The sequence below is a fragment of the Bufo bufo genome, chromosome 9 (genome assembly GCF_905171765.1).
Source record: "Bufo bufo chromosome 9, aBufBuf1.1, whole genome shotgun sequence".
NCBI classification, from domain to species: domain Eukaryota; kingdom Metazoa; phylum Chordata; class Amphibia; order Anura; family Bufonidae; genus Bufo; species Bufo bufo.
Genome location: NC_053397.1, coordinates 14,585,013 through 14,607,876, shown reverse-complemented (window position 1 = coordinate 14,607,876; position 22,864 = coordinate 14,585,013). Strand labels below are relative to the sequence as shown.

Below are 22,864 nucleotides of genomic sequence, written 5' to 3'. Positions count from 1 at the left end.
AACTTCCTGGCTGATGTCTTCAGTATTTCCACATAATCTTCTTTCCTCGTGATGACATCTATTTTTTGACGTGCACCAGTCCCTCCTACAGCAAAACAACCCCACAACATGACGCTGCCGCCCCCGTGTTTTACAGTTGGGATGGTGTTCTTAGGCTTCCAAGCTTCTCTTTTTCCTCCAAACATTATGGCCAAAAAGTTCAATTTTAGTTTCGTCAGACCACAGGACATGTCTCCAAAAATGTAGGTCTTTGTTCCTGTGTGCATTTGGAGTAAAGGCTTCTTCCTGGCAGAGTGGCCTTTCAGCCCAAGTTGATACAGTCCTAATTAACTCAGATGTTGCCAACAAACAGAAGCTTCCAAACGCATGACATCATCATATGGGCAGTCCAGAATTGTTCAAAGGCATAGTAATCTTAGTGTATGTAAACTTTTGACATTGCAGAAAGTAATAAAAATGGCTTAAAACATTCTCTCTCTCATATTATTCTGGCATTTGGCAAACTATAATAATTATGGTAATCCTAATTGACCAAAAACAGGAAAGGTTTATTCTGATTTCATGTCAGATATTGAGAAAAACATGCATGTGTCTTTTTATAGAGTGTATTTTAGGGCTGCAGCTATTGATTTATTTATTTTTTGTTTGTAATCAAGTATTCTATCGATTAATCGAGTACACTAATAAGGAATAACTAATTAAAGGAAATTTTCCTTTATAAAAGGTCATCAGACCCCCCCGTGCCATCAGTCCTCTATGCCATCAGCTCCCTGTGCCATCAGCTTCCCCCAGTGCCATCAGTCCTCTGTGTCATCAGCTCCCCCAGTGCCATCAGCTCTGTGCCATCAGCTCCCCCCAGTGCCATCAGCTTTGTGCCATCAACTCCCCCCAGTGCCATCAGCTGTGCCCTCGGCTCCCTTCAGTGCCATCAGCTCCCCCCAGTGCCATCATCTCTGTGCCATCAGCTCCCCCCAGTGCCATCATCTCTGTGCCATCAGCTCCCCCCAGTGTCATCAGCTCCCCCCAGTGCCATTAGCTTCCCCCCCCCCAGTGCCATTAGCTTCCCCCCCCCAGTGCCATTAGCTCCCCCCCAGTGCCATTTGCTCCACCCCTGTGCCATCAGCCCCCCCCCCCCCCCCCCGTGCCATTAGCCCCTCATGTCCTCAGCTGCCCCAGTGCCACTATCTCCGCTCCTAGCCATCAGTCCCAGTTTAACACTTACCTCTACTGTAGGGGCGCCGCTCCACAGCTCCTCCGTCTTCTTCTCCGTGCGCTGCACTGTAGTCCTGACGTCACACAGTCAGGTCATAGCGCACGCTTACGTGCACTACGACCTGACGATGTGTCAGGATTACAGTACAGAGCAGCGCGGTACGGGTCGGCGGGTGACCACGAAATGTGAGTAACAGCAAGCGCTTCACTCATGCTCCATGGTCACATGACACAATCAAGTAATCGTTGCAGCCCTGTGTATGTAAACTTTTGGTTTCAACTGTATATATACTGTAGATAATACAGGATCCTGCATTCACAGTAGGTGATGACGCAGCTCACCTTCTCCTCCTCCCTGCACAATGACCACTGAGCATCACAGTAGGATGACACTTCCTATTCTGTAGAGATCACTTCTCTGCAGTCATATCATCATCACAGGCATGATTACAGTGACAAATACAGAGATATATACAGTAGATAACAGAGGATTGACATCACAGCTCCTCTCCCTCCCTACACAGTGACCTCTGCACAGGTCAGTCACAGAGCATGCCCCCCAACACTTGCCTATAGAAGTCAGTGGGGGAGATTTATCAAGACTGGCATTCCCATACACCAGTCTCGATCCCCTGTGCACCGGAGTGAGATGCCTCATAATAAATTAGGCACATCACTGGCCCTTCGTGAGCAAGCGCCACCCCCCCCCCCCCCCCCCCCGTGTCATAATTTGCGACTTCCTAACACCTCAAAAGTGCCACTAAAGCTTTAATAAATCTCCCCCCAAAGAGCCGTCTCCAGACCTCATGCTGAAAAGTTTAGGAGTGAGATCACGGTGTTAATACTACAACTCCAAGCATGCCCTGACGGCCGTAGACTGCCACGACATACTGGGAGCAGATCCGTGATGTAATCTGTTGCTTTCCTTTCTGTGTATTTGACTTGATTATCAGTTTATATAACTCTTGTTTCGTTAGCGGCCCTTTAATTCTGACACGCTGAGTTCGAACACCATGATCAATGGCTTCACAATCACCAATCCAGCGCCCGTACTGCCAGAAAGTAGCACCTCTTCACAAGCAGTAATTAGCGACAAAATCCCAATTAATTGGATTTTACAGAACCGGCCCGGGGTGCCAAGGTGTGAAGTAAGCCATCTCGGGACAGTGGAAGCCATGGATCATGCCGGACTGTTTACCGAGAAGGCGCCTAAATGAATGTTTGCACAGCGCCTGGCCGCCTTGTTGTTCCCGAAACTGTAAATCTCATTTACTTATAAGATTGAATAAAGCTGCCTGGCAACGCGCGCGGCTTCTTCATTTAGACCGGGGTGCATCTCTCCATTCCTATCCGTTACTCACCTTTTAAAGTGTCTCATTCATATTCCATCTCCGCCACTATTTGTGCATCAGTCACAGATCACTGGCAAAGATGTTGCTGCAAGTTTTGCTAAGACGCACTGCACCATTTAGGCCGTTTATGCCAATTGCACCGTTTTAGCTGGCGTTTCGATCTAGCGATTCAGTGTTGGCGATACTTTTACTAAAAGAGTCCGCTTCTCGTTGCAGTGAACGCGGATAAGACGCTGAATCTGCCCCACCCAAATCATTGAGAATCGGCTATTAAAAAGCCACAGCCACGATTGCCACCCTTTGGGTGGTTGTCGATTTCTTCCTCTCTCATTGAAGTGAGAGGCATGTCCAGGATCAGAGATGTTTAAAATGGACAGAATTAGGAACTCGATTAATGATATTCATGGGCTTTTCTATTGGGAATTTTAGGAGGGTGCTGTTCTCATTGAAGAGACTCAGCTGTGTATGGAGACGTTTTCGGGCAATGCTTCATGGGGAAAAAAAGTATGCAAATGAGCCCATATTAGCCAAACCGCAGAGCCTTCTACTATGAGCTAATTTGCCTTTTTTCCCCATGGAGCATTGCCTGAAAGAGTCTCTTCAATGAGAGCCAGTACCTGCCTGAGCATCTGATTCACACGGGTGGGGCAAGAACCCGGAAAGAGAGCGGTCTACGGATGGGTCTCTGGTTTGGTTGGTGAGCTCATTTGCATGCTGTAGGAAAACTGAAATATGGCTACAGCACAGAATCAGTTTTTCTATTCAATGTAAAATTAATAAAAATCACTTAAATAGATTTGTACCTGGCTGACCTGTTACATGTGCGCTTGGCAGCTGAAGGCATCTGCGTTGGTCCCATGTTCCTATGTGCCCGCATTGCTGAGAAAAATTAGGTTTTAATATATGCAAATGAGGCTCTAGGAGCAATAGGGGAGTTTCCATTACACTTAGGCCTCTTTCACACGGGCGAGATTTCCGCGCGGGTGCAATGCGTGAGGTGAACGCATTGCACCCGCACTGAATCCGGACCCATTTCACATGAGCGGTGATTTTCACGCATCACTTTTGCGTTACGTGAAAATCACAGCATGCTCTATAGTGTGCGTTTTTCACGCAGCGCAGGCCCCATAGAAGTGAATGGGGCTACGTGAAAATCGCAAGCAAGTGCGGATGCGGTGCGATTTTCACGCACTGTTGCTAGGAGACGATCAGGATGGGGACCCGATCTTTATTATTTTTTCCTTATAACATGGTTATAAGGGAAAATAATAGCATTCTGAATAAAGAATGCATAGTACAATAGGGCTGGAGGGGTTAAAAAAATAATAATTTAACTCCCCTTAATCCACTTCACATGGTCCGTCACATGATCCATCACCATGGTAAAAGATCATGTGATGGACCATGTGATGAGCGCAGTGACGTTATCAAAGGTCCTATTCCTCAAAGAAGACAGAAGAGATGCCGGCTGCGCGAATAAGTGGATTAAGGTGAGTTAAATGATTTTTTTTATTTTTTTTAACCCCTCCAGCCCTATTTTACTATGCATTCAGAATGCTATTATTTTCCCTTATAACCATGTTATAAGGGGAAATAATACAATCTACACAACCTTGAACCCGAACTTCTGTGAAGAAGTTCGGGTCTGGGTACTACATTCAGTTTTTTATCACACGCGTGCAAAACACATTGCACCCGCGCGATAAAAACTGAACAACGGAACGCAATCACAGTCAAAACTGACTGCAATTGCGTACCTACTCGCGTGGGTTTCCCGCATCACATCTGGACCTTATCCGGACACGCTTGTGTGAAAGAGGCCTTAGAGGGTCCGCTCTCTCTGCAACTGCCGCGCCCTCTGCACTTTGATTGACAGAACCAGGTGTGATGATGTTTTCACTGCTTGTCCCCGTCAATCAGGTTATGCCTCCACCAGCATCGCCCGTGTCTCTGCCACACCGCCACATATAGCAAACGACCAGAGATAACTGGCGGTGCTACAGGAAGCAGCGCAGAAATAAAGCACCTTCCAGAGGGAGAACGACCTCCAGATGATTCTCATCTTGCATTTCACTTATGACAGGTCAGGAGCTCGGCTTCTATACATAATTGAAGCGTTCTCGCCGGTTTGTCTGTTTTTGTCCGTGTCTTGTATCTATAAATATAGAATGAGTGTCACAGATGAGTCCATTGTCACTCAGGCCGAGCATGAAGGACGCGGGACTGTTCTATACATTGTATCATTAGGTAACACCTGGCTACACTGTAACGATGAAGCAGAGCCCACAGACCTAAACCACCGCCAACTGGGTACATGTAGCAGGCTGTATGGACGAGGCTCGTCTTAAAGGGGCCCCTACATGGATTGTGACACTGTAGGACAGTCAGGTTAAATTAGAGCAAATACATTTTTTAGTAGTTTTAACAATTAGGGAAGAAGCAGCTAACGTCTTCTCCTGCTTGGGACTGACAGAAGCCTAATAAGGAATAGCCGTGTAAAAAGAAGGGTAAAATATGAGGACCCCTCCAGTTAGTAACACCCATCTGGACATCCATTGCAAACGGCTAGTAATTCATTCATAACTTCTAGCAGGAATAATAGAGGAACGGCACAACATAGAGTCATAAGAATAGATGCTCCAGGGGGGGAAAGTAGTTACTAACACACACAAGGCAGGAGAGCCTTGTGTGTGTTAGTAACTACTTTCCCCCCCTGGAGCATCTATTCTTATGACTCTATGTTGTGCCGTTCCTCTATTATTCCTGCTAGAAGTTATGAATGAATTACTAGCCGTTTGCAATGGAGGTCCAGATGGGTGTTACTAACTGGAGGGGTGTCCCTGTATAGCCTGACATTATCCAATCAGGGCCAGCTCCCCCAGCTGGTAATACCCAGCTGGACCTTTATTGCAGACTGGCGTCAAATGATTCATAAATGTCTAGTAGGAATAATAAAGGAATGGCACAACATAGAGTCATAAGAATAGATGCTCCAGAAATGTTATTACAAGGGGGATGTAGACCTGTCAGGAGAGGGGAGAGGACCGCTTTAACAAGAAAGTGTAGGTACGTAATGCCCCGAGCTGTTCTCTCCAACAGTAGGTAAGTAGAAGAGTCATAGACCACTACATTCGCGGGTCGGGATCTGAGCGCCACTTGTTAATGAGCGAGTTTACTTGCGCAGTCATCGGGAACATGGGGATGAATGATCGTTACTACGATTGTATATCCTCCTGCAGTGTTCATTTGTCAGCAGCTCCTCCTCGGACACGGGGCGGTATGCTGCTGGCAGACAATGATTTTCTGTTTTAGTCCGACATAAAAGGTGCAATCCCCGGACAGTTCCAAGTGATCTGCAGGATATGTACATTGACGAAGGATCAGATGTGACGGTTAGTGGCCGATCATCAGCGGCTCTCCGCTGCGGCTCGTGAGGGCAGAAGCCCCTCTATGATATCCTGGTGCCAAATAGGACGTACAGAAGGGGGGTCTTCGAGGTGAGGTCGCCCTTTAATGACCACAGCTGTGCCCTGGCTGTGTTCTCCTTCATAAATGTAGCGTTGCGAGTCAGTGAGCAGAAATGACTTTCCGTGGGACCATCCAATGATCTGTGAGTATATGGCGATCTTACACAGCGCGTGCCGCCATACAGTGCCACTATGTAGAACTTCCATATTACATTGTGATGGAACATGGCACCCAACATCCTCCGTATGGAATCGCACACTGTGGTCCCTTACGGCCAATCTGTAACAGTCTTGTGCCTGATAAGTCACCCATTGTTCACACCACGCCCAGAACGATGGAGCTGAAATCTATGCCAGTGCTGAGCGGGTGTAGATGTCAGAGTGAGTGGCGGATTCGGATCGGAGATGCACCAAAACCGTTGCCGATTATGAAATTTGCTGCACCTTGAACAAGCGAGTCTGATTACTAAGCCTGACGTAGAAAACGCGGGTCTTGGCAAATCAGAGCCTTCATTGAGAAGGTTATCATCCCGGGTGTCGTATAGGACGGTATTTTTGTATATAAAATATTTTTGGTTCGCCCATGAAGACGATCTAATGAGGTTCATGCACCTTGTGGGAAAACGATAGGGCTTTTCAGCCAAGTCTTAAATAGTCATAAGTTCCCTCCGCTCGGCGCATAATATACTCGCCAAACCCACACCCCCCCACCGCGGTGCTTTTCTCTTCTGCAAGACTTTACTGGGCCTCCGGAGTCCACTTTCACCCCTCCCGCTCAGGGGCCATGCAATTAAGAGTAACAACACTTAAATCATTGCCGAGGACAGACGGGAACGACTCTCCTCCTTTGATTCGTTTCCCCGCTTTTTGTGCCTCTCAGCGGTTCGGCCCCCGCTGAAAAGCATGGCGTATGGCGGCAAAACAATGGAGTCCGACTCTAATTTTTTTTTGTGCTCCTACTTTAAAACATCTTGTTCCTGGGAGAGTGACACATGGCGGCCTGTTGTGCAGAAGCTAAGTGTACGGTACTCACGTCTTATAGAACAAAGCCTCTTTTATTAAATGTCGCCAGGCGTACCACTCGCTGCCGATTCAAAGCTTTCTATTGTGGAAATCAGGCCAGATTCGCGGTGGCACGAAAGTTCTGTTCTCGTTTTCTCCCAAATTAGCAGCAGCATTAAATTTTACTATTTCGCCTTCAATAGGAAGTCAGTGTGAATTGGCGCAGAGTTGATCGCTGTCGGTGTAAATCTTCTGATTGCCAAGAACCTCAATCGCTGACCTGCTCTAAATACCTTGTTAATAATAAGCCTCCAGGTAAGGAGGGGACCCCGCTCAGAATGCAGGAAGAATCCCCCTGTAGTGTAAACAGGACATCTTACATCTCTGCCCGGTGCCAGACGTTCACTATTATTTACACTGTGGGACCTATTCACCGGCAGCTACGGATTCCGCTATTATAGACGCGGCCACAGAGAAGTCCCCTGATATCAGTGCATGGGGAGGGTCTCTAGTCTGCCATACTCGTTCTGTACTGTATATGAGGGTCCACATAGGCCTAGACTGCACTGACCTAGGCCTCATGATGTATAATCTAGAATACGGCACCTGTAGAAATCTGTGGCCCCATACAGTGTCTCCATAGTCTCATGGAGGTTTTTGCTCACTAATTCATGTGTCTGGCGGTATTCTCCTATAATAGAGACACATGGAGCGATAATAATACAAAAGTGTCTAACCGCCGAGCACAAGACTTATTTACCATGTCTGGAGATTGTTATAACTATTCTTGTACATAGGAGGCAGTATTATAGTAGTTATATTATTGTACATAGGAGGCAGTATTATAGTAGTTATATTCCTGTACATAGGAGGCAGTATTATAGTAGTTATATTCCTGTACATAGGAGCAGTATTATAGTAGTTATATTATTGTACATAGGAGCAGTATTATAGTAGTTATATTCTTGTACATAGGAGCAGTATTATAGTAGTTATATTCTTGTACATAGGAGCAGTATTATAGTAGTTATATTCCTGTACATAGGAGCAGTATTATAGTAGTTATATTCTTGTACATAGGAGGCAGTATTATAGTAGTTATATTCTTGTACATAGGAGCAGTATTATAGTAGTTATATTCTTGTACATAGGAGCAGTATTATAGTAGTTATATTCCTGTACATACGAGCAGTATTATAGTAGTTATATTCTTGTACATAGGAGGCAGTATTATAGTAGTTATATTCTTGTACATAGGAGGCAGTATTATAGTAGTTATATTCTTGTACATAGGAGGCAGTATTATAGTAGTTATATTCTTGTACATAGGAGGCAGTATTATAGTAGTTATATTCTTGTACATAGAAGCAGTATTATAGTAGTTATATTCTTGTACATAGGAGCAGTATTATAGTAGTTATATTATTGTACATAGGAGCAGTATTATAGTAGTTTTATTATTGTACATAGGAGCAGTATTATAGTAGTTATTTTCTTGTACATAGGAGCAGTATTATAGTAGTTATATTCTTGTACATAGGAGCAGTATTATAGTAGTTATATTATTGTACATAGGAGCAGTATTATAGTAGTTATATTATTGTACATAGGAGCAGTATTATAGTAGTTATATTCTTGTACATAGGAGGCAGTATTATAGTAGTTATATTCTTGTACATAGGAGCAGTATTATATTCTTGTACATAGGAGCAGTATTATAGTAGTTATATTCTTGTACATAGGGAGGCAGTATTATAGTAGTTATATTCTTGTACATAGGAGGCAGTATTATAGTAGTTATATTCTTGTACATAGGAGGCAGTATTATAGTAGTTATATTCTTGTACATAGGAGGACGTATTATAGTAGTTATATTCGTGTATATATGGAGCAGTATTATAGTAGTTATATTCTTGTACATAGGAGGCAGTATTATAGTAGTTATATTCTTATACATAGAAGCAGTATTATAGTAGTTATATTATTGTACATAGGAGCAGTATTATAGTAGTTATATTCTTGTACATAGGAGGCAGTATTATAGTAGTTATATTCTTGTACATAGGAGCAGTATTATAGTAGTTATATTATTGTACATAGGAGGCAGTATTATATCCCTGTACATAGGAGGCAGTATTATAGTAGTTATATTCTTGTACATAGGAGGCAGTATTATAGTAGTTATATTCTTGTACATAGGAGGCAGTATTATAGTAGTTATATTCTTGTACATAGGAGGACGTATTATAGTAGTTATAGTCTTGTACATAGGAGGCAGTATTATAGTAGTTATATTATTGTACATAGGAGCAGTATTATAGTAGTTATATTCTTGTACATAGGAGGCAGTATTATATTCTTGTACATAGGAGCAGTATTATAGTAGTTATATTATTGTACATAGGAGGCAGTATTATATCCCTGTACATAGGAGCAGAATTGTAGTAGTTATATTCTTGTACATAGGAGCAGTATTATAGTAGTTATATTCTTGTACATAGGAGCAGTATTATAGTAGTTATATTCTTGTACATAGGAGCAGTATTATAGTAGTTATATTCTTGTACATAGGAGCAGTATTATAGTAGTTATATTCTTGTACATAGGAGCAGTATTATAGTAGTTATATTCTTGTACATAGGAGGCAGTATTATAGTAGTTATATTCTTGTACTTAGGAGGCAGTATTATAGTAGTTATATTCTTGTACATAGGATCAGTATTACAGGGAGTGCAGAATTATTAGGCAAGTTGTATTTTTGAGGATTAATTTTATTATTGAACAAGAACCATGCTCTAAATGAACCCAAAAAACTCATTAATATCAAAGCTGAATATTTTTGGAAGTAGTTTTTAGTTTGTTTTTAGTTTTAGCTATTTTAGGGGGATATCTGTGTGTGCAGGTGACTATTACTGTGCATAATTATTACGCAACTTAACAAAAAACAAATATATACCCATTTCAATTATTTATTTTTACCAGTGAAACCAATATAACATCTCAACATTCACAAATATACATTTCTTACATTCAAAAACAAAACAAAAACAAATCAGTGACCAATATAGCCACCTTTCTTTGCAAGGACACTCAAAAGCCTGCCATCCATGGATTCTGTCAGTGTTTTGATCTGTTCACCATCAACATTGCGTGCAGCAGCAACCACAGCCTCCCAGACACTGTTCAGAGAGGTGTACTGTTTTCCCTCCTTGTAAATCTCACATTTGATGATGGACCACAGGTTCTCAATGGGGTTCAGATCAGGTGAACAAGGAGGCCATGTCATTAGATTTTCTTCTTTTATACCCTTTCTTGCCAGCCACGCTGTGGAGTACTTGGACGCGTGTGATGGAGCATTGTCCTGCATGAAAATCATGTTTTTCTTGAAGGATGCAGACTTCTTCCTGTACCACTGCTTGAAGAAGGTGTCTTCCAGAAACTGGCAGTAGGACTGGGAGTTGAGCTTGACTCCATCCTCAACCCGAAAAGGCCCCACAACCTCATCTTTGATGATACCAGCCCAAACTAGTACTCCACCTCCACCTTGCTGGCGTATGAGTCGGACTGGAGCTCTCTGCCCTTTACCAATCCAGCCATGGGCCCATCAAGACTCACTCTCATTTCATCAGTCCATAAAACCTTAGAAAAATCAGTCTTGAGATATTTCTTGGCCCAGTCTTGACGTTTCACCTTGTGTGTCTTGTTCAGTGGTGGTCATCTTTCAGCCTTTCTTACCTTGGCCATGTCTCTGAGTATTGCACACCTTGTGCTTTTGGGCACTCCAGTGATGTTGCAGCTCTGAAATATGGCCAAACTGGTGGCAAGTGGCATCTTGGCAGCTGCACGCTTGACTTTTCTCAGTTCATGGGCAGTTATTTTGCGCCTTGGTTTTTCCACACGCTTCTTGCGACCCTGTTGACTATTTTGAATGAAACGCTTGATTGTTCGATGATCACGCTTCAGAAGCTTTGCAATTTTAAGAGTGCTGCATCCCTCTGCAAGATATCTCACTATTTTTGACTTTTCTGAGCCTGCCAAGTCCTTCTTTTGACCCATTTTTCCAAAGGAAAGGAAGTTGCCTAATAATTATGTACACCTGATATAGGGTGTTGATGTCATTAAACCACACCCCTTCTCATTACAGAGATGCACATCACCTAATATGCTTAATTGGTAGTAGGCTTTCGAGCCTATACAGCTTGGAGTAAGACAACATGCATAAAGAGGATGATGTGGTCAAAATACTCATTTGCCTAATAATTCTGTACAGGGTGTATAGTAGTTATATTCTTGTACATAGGAGGCAGTATTATAGTAGTTATATTCTTGTACATAGGAGCAGTATTATAGTAGTTATATTCCTGTACATAGCAGCAGTATTATAGTAGTTATATTCTTGTACATAGGAGGCAGTATTATAGCAGTTATATTCTTGTACATAGGAGGCAGTATTATAGTAGTTATATTCTTGTACATAGGAGGCAGTAATATAGTAGTTATATTCTTGTACATAGGAGGCAGTATTATAGTAGTTATATTCTTGTACATAGGAGCAGTATTATAGTAGTTATATTCCTGTACATAGCAGCAGTATTATAGTAGTTATATTCTTGTACATAGGAGGCAGTATTATAGTAGTTATATTCCTGTATATAGGAGCATTATAGTAGTTATATTCTTGTACATAGGAGGCAGTATTATAGTAGTTATATTCTTGTACATAGGAGCAGTATTATAGTAGTTATATTCTTGTACATAGCAGCAGTATTATAGCAGTTATATTCTTGTACATAGGAGGCAGTATTATAGTAGTTATATTCTTGTACATAGCAGCAGTATTATAGTAGTTATATTCTTGTACCTAGGAGGAGTATTATAGTAGTTATATTCTTGTACATAGGAGCAGTATTATAGTAGTTATATTCTTGTACATAGGAGCAGTATTATAGTAGTTAAATTCTTGTACATAGGAGGCAGTATTATAGTAGTTATATTCTTGTACATATGAGCAGTATCATAGTAGTTATATTCTTGTACATAGGAGGCAGTATTATAGTAGTTATATTCTTGTACATAGGAGGCAGTATTATAGTAGTTATATTCCTGTACATAGGAGGCAGTATTATAGTAGTTATATTCTTGTATATAGGGGCAGTATTATAGTAGTTATATTCTTGTACATAGGAGCAGTATTATAGTAGTTATATTCTTGTACATAGGAGGCAGTATTATAGTAGTTATATTCTTGTACATAGGAGCAGTATTATAGTAGTTATATTCTTGTACATAGGAGCAGTATTATAGTAGTTATATTCTTGTACATAGGAGCAGTATTATAGTAGTTATATTCTTGTACATTGGAGCAGTATTATAGTAGTTATATTCTTGTACATAGGAGGCAGTATTATAGTAGTTATATTCTTGTTCTTATCGGATTTAGGTCATTACAGGAATATCTCTTAGGATCTTGCCGAACCTTTAACAGGTTCTGTATTGAAACCAGAATCATTGATGTTGACCTTGACCTGAACAACCCAAAAATCACTTGTCGTCCTGCAGTCGTTTGCCCTCATTTTGTTATGTAGAGAATATCTGCAGATTTTTTTAGAACATTTTAAAGGCGACTATCCTGTGTATTTCATACATGCAGATAATCTACCTGTAGTGGTCTCATGTGGATATAGCATTCTCCGGCCTCCGCTGTCATCCTGTGATCCAGGACTTCTTGTATGTATACTTTCCCATGACTTGATTAATTTAATGCACGGGATGGACTTGCTGCATAAGCAGTAAAATCCACTCTCCAAAGAGTTATTTCCATGGTCGCTGGAGCGTTGTGTGCAGCTGTTTTGCGGCACAGCTTTCATACACAAACTCCTACTTGTATTAATGATACCAGAACAAAAAAACCATTACAAGGGCATTTAAAGCGGTAGAAAGACGTTGCGCTGATTCTTATCAATCCATTCACAACCCCCCAAAAAAAACTAAAAAGTGACAAACAAAACTGGTCTCGTCACGTTAGAATAAGTGCCGCATCCACAGTCCTTCAGGCTGGAGACGTCTTCTAAAACGCGGCATAAACTTGATCTTTTTCATGTGACGCTCTCTTTTATATTATTATTTTTTCCTCGCAGAGGAACAATCAGTAATTCAGCCATTATGTCAGTGACATGCGGTAGGGCTGAATTTTCCACCGCTGTTACCAGTTCCCCTGCTGAGATTTGGGGTCAAGGGTGCTGGGGGGGTGGATAGTGGAACCAGAACATTGTATGGAAACCCTGCGGCGGGTAACAGGCTCCTCTTTGGTAGCAGCGAGTGTGGTGTATCATTAGGACTACAATGGCACTTTTTCCCTGGGGCAATTTTTGCTATTTTAAGCGTGACCGAATTCACTTATATACATCACGTTTAGTTTTAATGGTTCGTGTTTGCCCAAAACCGCGCACATTTGTAATTTTACAGGCACACATTTAAAAGGTTCATACAAAGACTGCAGGACGGGCAATTTATCCCATGCAAGCTGATAGTATTCAGTGCTGCGGAATAGACCGTAAGCATCGAAGGAGAGGAGTGGGAATCATATTTTTTGTGGTGGAGGGGCAGCACCAAACCATGACACCCCCTCCACCTGCCTCAAACAATGATTCCCAATTGACTAGCCTCAAATCTTGATGCCCCTTTTTCCAGCTCCAAACCATGATGCTGCCCCGTCCACCAGACCCCAAACCATGATCCTTCCTCCACCAGCCCTAAACCATGATGATGCTCCCTCCACCAGTCTCAAATCTTGATGCCCCTTCCACCAGCCCCCAAACCATGATGCTGCCCCCTCCACCAGCCTCATACAATGATACCCCATCCACAACCCCCCAAACCATGATGCTGCCCCCTCCACCAGCCTCATACAATGATACCCCTTCCACAACCCCCCAAACCATGATGCTGCCCCCTCCACCAGCCTCATACAATGATACCCCTTCCACAACCCCCCAAACCATGATGCTGCCCCCTCCACCAGTCTGAAATCTTGATCTCGTTTGGTAACGTTATTTGGGCACTGTATGGAGGTATTTATTTAGGCATTATATGGCACTATTATTTTGTCAGCATTACTTTCCCCTTACATAGACCTTGATCCGATCATGAACAGTAGCACGTGGTGGACATGTTTTTTCTACCCTAAGAGAGGAGAGAATTATCAGGTTGCTGTGATTTTTTTATTATTATGGCCATTAGGCCACATTCACACTGCACTTTGCACTTTCTCGAACCCCTCTGAAGTACAGTCCAAACACAGCGCGATGCTGAAGACCCAGGGCCATCTGCTGTGCGTCTGGTGATGTCATCATGTAGCATCTGTAATGTGACCCCCTGTATTCACTGTGGCCCTTTGATTAGGAGCCGATTCATGATTAATGCGTTCTGTACTAACATCAGACGGACAGGATGGCCCCCGCTGAGCCCATGACTGTGACACGGCGTCTTTGTTGGGCCTGGTATTGGCTGAACCCCCTTTTCCAGAGTTGAGGCTGTATGGTCTTCTAGCAGTCATTTATTAGTATCTGTATCACACATTATAAGCAATGATCCACCGAGACGTCCTTCATGTTGTGTGGTCCGACCAATAACAATTCACACCACCGCGCTGGGTCTGGTAAAAATGTGGCCGTGTGTCGACCGCATCACCCGGACCCAACCGGCGATTTATCTGATGATACGAGTACAGTACAATAGAACCACAATCAGATAGGAAGTGACTATACCATAAAACACTATGAAGCAGTCAGAGGCACCATGTTTCCTGGACCGAGCTCAGTTGTGTAAATCAGCCCTTACTAGGCGCATCTTAATGACCCTGCAGCCAATCCGAGTCTAATAAGACCGCGGAGCTCCCGGGGCTGAGAATTATACGGTATGAAGACCTGAGTGTTAAAGGGGGCACAAACATTGAGGCTACTATCAGATTTCTAATTTATTGCTTTGAACTGTCTTATATAATATATACAATTTTGCAAACAGTCCTGATTAAAAAAAAAAAAAAACACTTCCGTTTTTAGTATACAGCTACTATGCAAACATAATTGTCTCCATGGTTACAGACTACCCTGTGTAGTCTGATCCTGCAGTCACGTGCTGCTCTCTTTTCCACGTCCTCTCTTTTGCAGGATCAAACTACACCTAAGGCCCCTTGCAGAGGAGCATGTCCGGATTAGGTCCGGATGCGTTGCGTCCTGCGATCAGGGAAAATCGTGCGAGTAGGTGCGCAATTGCAGTCAACCATGTTATAATGGAAAATAATAAAGTAATCCCTCGTCTCCTTAGCAACCGTGCGTGAAAATCGCATTGCATCCGCACTTGCTCGCATTCCCCATTTATTTCTATGGGGCCTGCGGTGCGTGAAAAACCCAGAATATAGAACATGCTGCGATTTTCACGCAACGCACAAGTGATGCATGAAAATCACCGCTCATGTGAACAGCCCCATTTGAAGTGAATGGGTCCGGATTCAGTGCGGGTGCACTGCGTTCACCTCACGCATTGCACCCGCGTGGAATTCTTGCCCGTGTGAAACGGGCCTAAGGGTATGTATACTTTTGCAAGCACTAAGCTGCAGTCTGTCTTAGGCCTCTTTCACACTTGCGTTGTTGGGATCCGGCATGCACTTCCGTTGCCGGAGGTGCCTGCCGGATCCGGAAAAACGCAAGTGTACTGAAAGCATTTGAAGACGGAACCGTCTTCCAAATGCGTTCAGTGTTACTATGGCAGCCAGGACGCTATTAAAGTCCTGGTTGCCATAGTAGGAGCGGGGAGCGGGGGAGCGGTATACTTACAGTCCGTGCGGCTCCCGGGGCGCTCCAGAATGACGTCAGAGCGCCCCATGCGCATGGATGACGTGATCCATGTGATCACATGATCCATGCGCTTGGGGCGCCCTGACGTCACTCTGGAGCGCCCCGGGAGCCGCACGGACTGTAAGTATACTGCTCCCCCGCTCCCCGCTACACTTTACCATGGCTGCCAGGACTTTAGCGTCCCGGCAGCCATGGTAACCACTCTGAAAAAGCTAAATGTCGGCTCTGGCAATGCGCCGAAACGACGTTTAGCTTAAGGCCGGATCCGGATCAATGCCTTCCAATGGGCATTAATTCCGGATCCGGCCTTGCGGCAAGTGTTCCGGATTTTTGGCCGGAGCAAAAAGCGCAGCATGCTGCAGTATTTTCTCCGGCCAAAAAACGTTCCGTTCCGGAACTGAAGACATCCTGATGCATCCTGAACGGATTTCACTCCATTCAGAATGCATTAGGATAATCCTGATCAGGATTCTTCCGGCATAGAGCCCCGACGACGGAACTCTATGCCGGAAGACAAGAACGCAGGTGTGAAAGAGCCCTTATCACAAAGCTTTTCGCTGTTGGGGGGGGGGGGGGGGGGGGGGGGCATTTATTTAGGCCCTGTATAAAAAAAAAAAGAAAGTTTAAAATTTTGGCGCACAACGTTTTTGAGCGATCATTTGCTGCTTTTAATTACGTTACACGCCCACTTTCCAAATCAAGTAGGCGTACGCCAGATTTATCAGTAGTGACTTTTGCACGGAAAAAAAAATGGTGCAATCGGGGGGGGGGGGGGAGGAGGGACATCTCCAGACAAAAATGCGTTTAAGGATGCGCCAAATTTATCAACGGGAGACTTTAATAAATTTGACGCAAATTACAGCAATGCAAAACGGACTTCAAAAAATTGCCCTCAGGATAAATCTCCCCCAACGACAAAAAAAGGTGCCGTAGTAGTGGTAGACCATACTTTCTGTCGGTGCTGCTCCATGCGGGCCTGCTGTGGTCCTGCTGGACGTCCAGGCATGCTGGGAGTAGTAGTTTCTCCTCAGTTGTAGGTCCATAGGCTACTTTATCCTGTAGCCTCCCAGTTGTGCGGCTCTCGTCCTTGGGTTGGAGGTGGGGACCTTTACAGTGAAGCCCATTCATATTCATGAGTTCAGTCTCACGTTTTGCATCCGATAAATCAGCCGCCGTCAGGTGATGCGGAACAGGCCAGAGCCGCCACGTGGAGCGCTTCATCTGCTTGCGGTGGAATGAAGCGAGTCGGTAATTTGTTTGGAGAGATTTGTAAACTCCTCCAATATTACAGCGCACGCTCTGCAGCGCACGGAACGCCAGCGGTGCTTGGCATGGACAAGTCAAATCTGCGCCATTGTGTCACCAGGGCCCGGGGGTGACTGCAACCGCTGCCTTCCTGGTCTGTAGGTGCAATATGTGGGGGCAATGCAAAGGTTCATGGGAAGCGTTGATTCGGCATGGCGTAAAAAAGACGCCACGTGTGAATCCCCCCATAGGACGTGCAAGTCTTATATTCTCCTGTTCTGTCAGCCGGGCTGCGTGTCCTCCTGTCAGTCCTCTGACCTTCCATGTGTCTTCATTATACGTTCGGACTCTCTGTGCCCATCTGATAGCGGCACCCCGGCCGGTTGTCATGGCGAATGTAAGAAACTCGCTCCTGTCAGAAAGTCAGTGATGGCGGCTCGCCGGTGGAGTGCTCTGTGTATCCACAGCCGCTGATTATACGTATCAGCACCGGGGAAAAGTGTCTAAATTAGCAATTGCGAGAGATGACTTCGCCGGCGTAATTGCGCTCTAGTTAACGCGGGAATGTTAGCCATATGACTAAACCCTCTGCCGTCTCTTGTCTCTTACAGAACCTGCTCTTCAATCACGGCTAATTCGCCTATTGTGAGCGCAAGGGAAGGAAATTAAGAGCCGACCCTCCGCACTTCTCCGGCGCTGAAGACTGACGGCTGGCAAAGGAAGAGTTAACGTAGACGTCAAAGCGGAAATATTCCAATGTACGGGATTATCCTGAGATGATTTGTAAATCGGAGAGGGCGAAGCATGACGCAGGAATTCCCCAAAACAGTAGTCATGCTCCGCCCCCTCCAGTGCTGTCCAATGTTCCTTTAAACTCCTTCATCCTGACAATGGTTGCCACTTCCATTACCGTACAAAACCGATGCACTGTGCTATATCCAGCGTAGGGGGTGGGGCATGACCAGGATTTTCATGGTCACGCCCCGCCCCCTCAAGCCCTGCATTAGGCATACATACAGTGGAGTGTTCCTTTAAATTTATATCTATAGTTCACGGAGTCGTCTTCCTCTGCCATAGTGTTAGATGTTATATATCTGGTGGCACCCGTATGACCGCTGTTATACCCGATTGTCACCCAGCTTTCCTAGTGTCCCGAATGACATTCATGCCTACTTATGTAATTATACTTTCTCTCATGCCATAGCATTCTTGGAAAGCTGGGTGACCATCCTTGTGGCGGCCATATTGGATGTCTCACCCATCACCCGTCCACCTGCTGCCCGTTCCCTGCTCATTTCCCAGGATTGTTTATTTTCATGCAGGGATAACTCCATGCTGACAACCTCTCATCTTATAATGACCACGACTGTCCACAGCTGCAGAATCGGCACCTTGTGTCAGACAATTAATCTGCGGTCATTCAATGCCGCTCATTTTAAAAGGGACCGAGCACCTACTGCTGTGCCCCTCTCCCCATTTATGTTGCCTTATTACGATCCTGCCTGATGCTTTAGGTTTGGTACCCACCTTTGCCGCCCAGTGCGGTAGGTACTCCTGTTTTACAGCCATATCATGCCGATGCTGCCGTCCCATATCCCCGTCTACCATAGACCGTCCATGTTGTTAGATTAGAGAATAGGAATTGTGGTCAATCTCTGGTTTTGCATGTGCCAAAGAATAGGGGTTGTAGTAGTGTCTGATGAGGTCACTGGCTCAGCCTGCCTCCTTTACATGTTAGGGGCCATTTATCGCTCTAGAAGTCGGTGATTCGCCTTATGTCGTCCCTGCCAGAAAAATGCATTTTTGTAAAACTGTCAAAAGCTGAATAAAAGTCACAGCGACCGAACCTGACGTCCGTCTGCTCATTCATGTACCCTTCTTGTGGAGACCCAGCTGGTGCAGGGGTCTTCCAGGCAATGCTCTATGGTAAAATTATGCAAATTAGCTCTCCTAGAGAAGGGAGAAAACTATAGTTACCTGTAGGTGGCGCTAGAGACAATTCTCTTCCCGCTGGAGGTGAGATGATTTGCAGGCACCTAGTGGCCAGTCAAGGTATAGCAGGCCTTTTATCCCCTTTTTTTTTTTTTTATCGCTTTCTTTGTAGGTAGGTGACAGAAGAAGGGACAAGAAAAGTCACAAAAAGAAAGATGAAGCGCAGCCAGAGGGAAGAGGGAATATTCCCTAAACTTTCCTTTTCTACATGATGTTGGGAGAGAACTTAGTAACTGTTTGTTTTCCCCATTAAATAATAACTCTGGAGCATCTTTCTTTACATTGCACTTTTCCTCTGTTATTCCTCCTGGAAACACGACTAAATTGAGAGCTGGATTCTACCATTCTCCTTGACAGAAGGGTGTATTGCTATGCAGTCGTCACGTTGTAGCGACACATCCTATTGCCACTGAGAATGGTAACAGACAGTTATCAATATATTCACACACTTCCAGGAAGAATAACAGAGGGATGACACAACATGGTGTTTGGGAGCGATTACTTCATGGGGAATATAAATGGTTAATAAGCAGGTGTCATGAGATGGAGAGACTGTGGGGCCATAAAGAGGATAAGCCATTTGTCAAAATGTTCTACAATAGAACATCTTGACCCAAAAACAAGTCCATCAGTCTCCACATCTCGTCCTATAAAGCTGCCATATATCCTCCACACGGAGCCAGCACCGCAGCCTTAACCCTTCACATCCCTGCAGGGCTTTACTGGCATTTGTAAGGACGTCGGCGACAGCTGGTAATTAGAGCCGCGCTCATCCTGAGCTGCACCTTCTCCATTAATCTTCACCTTCCACTAGCGGCTACAAGCACCCACAGGGGAAATAAGGAGAGAGCTTCATTAGCGGAGGGACCGCTGCCCGGCCGCCGGACGGATATTGATTTTGGATGGCTTCCCCCTTGCAGTGGTGACACGCACTGTCGCTTGGGGTTGGCTTTCTTCAGGGTGTGTAGGAATGTCCAGGGTCTGACACATCAGTCCCACGCCTGACCCCGTACAGGAGACTACTCATTACACGGATCAGACTGCACTTATTATTAGGGGGTGTCTAACGCTTTAAGTGTTTGTTACTTTACATTTTGGGGAACATCCATCATAACTGGGGTCTGTGTGGTTCTCCGATTTATTCTGACAAGTGTTTTATTTGTAAATTTCCATTCATAATTTCTGTTGTAAAAACATAATTATTGTCTTCTCTGTCATCAAAGCAGAGACCCCCGGGGACAAAGGCAAAAGTAACAAAAATATGAAATAAATGTTCATAAACCTATTCCTGTCCCCCAAGTGTCAGTGTTTCCTTATCCTGTCCCCCAAGTGTCAGCGTTTCCTTATCCTGTCCCCTAAGTGTCAGCGTGTCCTTATCCTGTCCCCCAAGTGTCAGCGTGTCCTTATCCTGTCCCCCGAGTGTCACCGTGTCCTTATCCTGTCCCCCAAGTGTCAGCGTGCCCTTATCCTGTCCCCCAAGTGTCAGCGTGCCCTTATCCTGTCCCCCAAGTGTCAGCGTGTCCTTATCCTGTCCCCCAAGTGTCAGCGTGTCCTTATCCTGTCCCCCGAGTGTCAGCGTGTCCTTATCCTGTCCCCCGAGTGTCAGCGTGTCCTTATCCTGTCCCCCAAGTGTCAGCGTGCCCTTATCCTGTCCCCCAAGTGTCAGCGTGCCCTTATCCTGTCCCCCAAGTGTCAGCGTGCCCTTATCCTGTCCCCCAAGTGTCAGCGTGTCCTTATCCTGTCCCCCGAGTGTCAGCGTGTCCTTATCCTGTCCCCTGAGTGTCAGCGTGTCCTTATCCTGTACCCCGAGTGTCAGCGTGTCCTTATCCTGTACCCCGAGTGTCAGCGTTTCCTTATCCTGTCCCCCAAGTGTCAGCGTGTCCTTATCCTGTACCCCAACTGTTTGTCCTTATCCTGTCCCCCAAGTGTCAGTGTCCTTATCCTGTCCCCCAAGTGTCAGTGTCATCATCCTGTCCCCCAAGTGTCAGTGTCATCATCCTGTCCCCCAAGTGTCAGTGTCATCATCCTGTCCCCCAAGTGTCAGTGTCATCATCCTGTCCCCCAAGTGTCAGTGTCATCATCCTGTCCCCCAAGTGTCAGTGTCATCATCCTGTCCCCCAAGTGTCAGTGTCCTTATCCTGTCCCCCAAGTGTCAGTGTCCTTATCCTGTACCCCAAGTGTCAGTGTCCTTATCCTGTACCCCAAGTGTCAGTGTCCTTATCCTGTCCCCCAAGTGTCTGCAGGTCTTCGGCTTGTCCATCCAAGAGTCAGTGTATGGCATTGTTCTGCCCCTCTTTGGCTCAGTGTGTCATGGCCTGTACCTTATGTCACTTTGTCATAGCTTATCCACCCTAATAAAGTAAACCTCCTACTATGATATTGACCTGCTGGATATTGTGATTTGGGGTGCACCTACTTATCCTATCCCCCAAGTGTCAGCGTGTCCTTATCCTGTCCCCCAAGTGTCAGCGTGTCCTTATCCTGTCCCCCAAGTGTCAGCGTGTCCTTATCCTGTACCCCAACTGTTTGTCCTTATCCTGTCGCCCAAGTGTCAGTGTCCTTATCCTGTCCCCCAAGTGTCAGCGTGTCCTTATCCTGTCCCCCAAGTGTCAGCGTGTCCTTATCCTGTCCCCCAAGTGTCAGCGTGTCCTTATCCTGTCCCCCAAGTGTCAGCGTGTCCTTATCCTGTCCCCCAAGTGTCAGCGTGTCCTTATCCTGTCCCCCAAGTGTCAGCGTGTCCTTATCCTGTCCCCCAAGTGTCAGCGTGTCCTTATCCTGTCCCCCAAGTGTCAGCGTGTCCTTATCCTGTCCCCCAAGTGTCAGCGTGTCCTTATCCTGTCCCCCAAGTGTCAGCGTGTCCTTATCCTGTCCCCCAAGTGTCAGCGTGTCCTTATCCTGTACCCCAACTGTTTGTCCTTATCCTGTCGCCCAAGTGTCAGTGTCCTTATCCTGTACCCCAAGTGTCAGTGTTCTTATCCTGTACCCCAAGTGTCAGTGTCCTTATCCTGTCCCCCAAGTGTCAGTGTCATCATCCTGTACCTCAAGTGTCAGTGTCATCATCCTGTACCCCAAGTGTCAGTGTCATTATCCTGTACCCCAAGTGTCAGTGTCATTATCCTGTCCCCCAAGTGTCAGTGTCATTATCCTGTACCCCAAGTGTCAGTTTCATTATCCTGTACCCCAAGTGTCAGTGTCATCATCCTGTACCTCAAGTGTCAGTGTCCTTATCCTGTCCCCCAAGTGTCAGTGTCCTTATCCTGTCCCCCAAGTGTCAGTGTCCTTATCCTGTCCCCCAAGTGTCAGTGTCCTTATCCTGTCCCCCAAGTGTCAGTGTCCTCATCCTGTCCCCCAAGTGTCAGTGTCCTTATCCTGTCCCCCAAGTGTCAGTGTCCTTATCCTGTACCCCAAGTGTCAGTGTCCTTATCCTGTACCCCAAGTGTCAGTGTCATCATCCTGTCCCCCAAGTGTCAGCGTGTCCTTATCCTATCCCCCAAGTGTCAGTGTCCTTATCCTGTCCCCCAAGTGTCAGTGTCCTTATCCTGTACCCCAAGTGTTTGTCCTTATCCTGTACCCCAAGTGTCAGTGTCCTTATCCTGTCCCCCAAGTGTCTGCAGGTCTTCGGCTTGTCCATCCAAGAGTCAGTGTATGGCATTGTTCTGCCCCTCTTTGGCTCAGTGTGTCATGGCCTGTACCTTATGTCACTTTGTCATAGCTTATCCACCCTAATAAAGGAAACCTC

The 22,864-nt window shown here is 45.3% G+C and overlaps 1 protein-coding gene across 2 annotated transcripts in view; it reads left to right on the top strand.

Annotated features, from left to right (window-relative positions):
* Positions 1–18,984, top strand: part of CHCHD6 (coiled-coil-helix-coiled-coil-helix domain containing 6) — a 275,458-nt gene extending 256,474 nt beyond the window's left edge. For both annotated transcript variants that reach the window (XM_040408576.1, XM_040408574.1), the window contains one exon: positions 17,745–18,984. In XM_040408576.1, coding sequence (XP_040264510.1) covers positions 17,745–17,768 — 24 coding nt within the window. In that variant the 3' untranslated portion in view covers positions 17,769–18,984. The remainder of the gene's footprint in view (positions 1–17,744) is intronic.
* Positions 18,985–22,864: the final 3,880 nt, after the last annotated feature.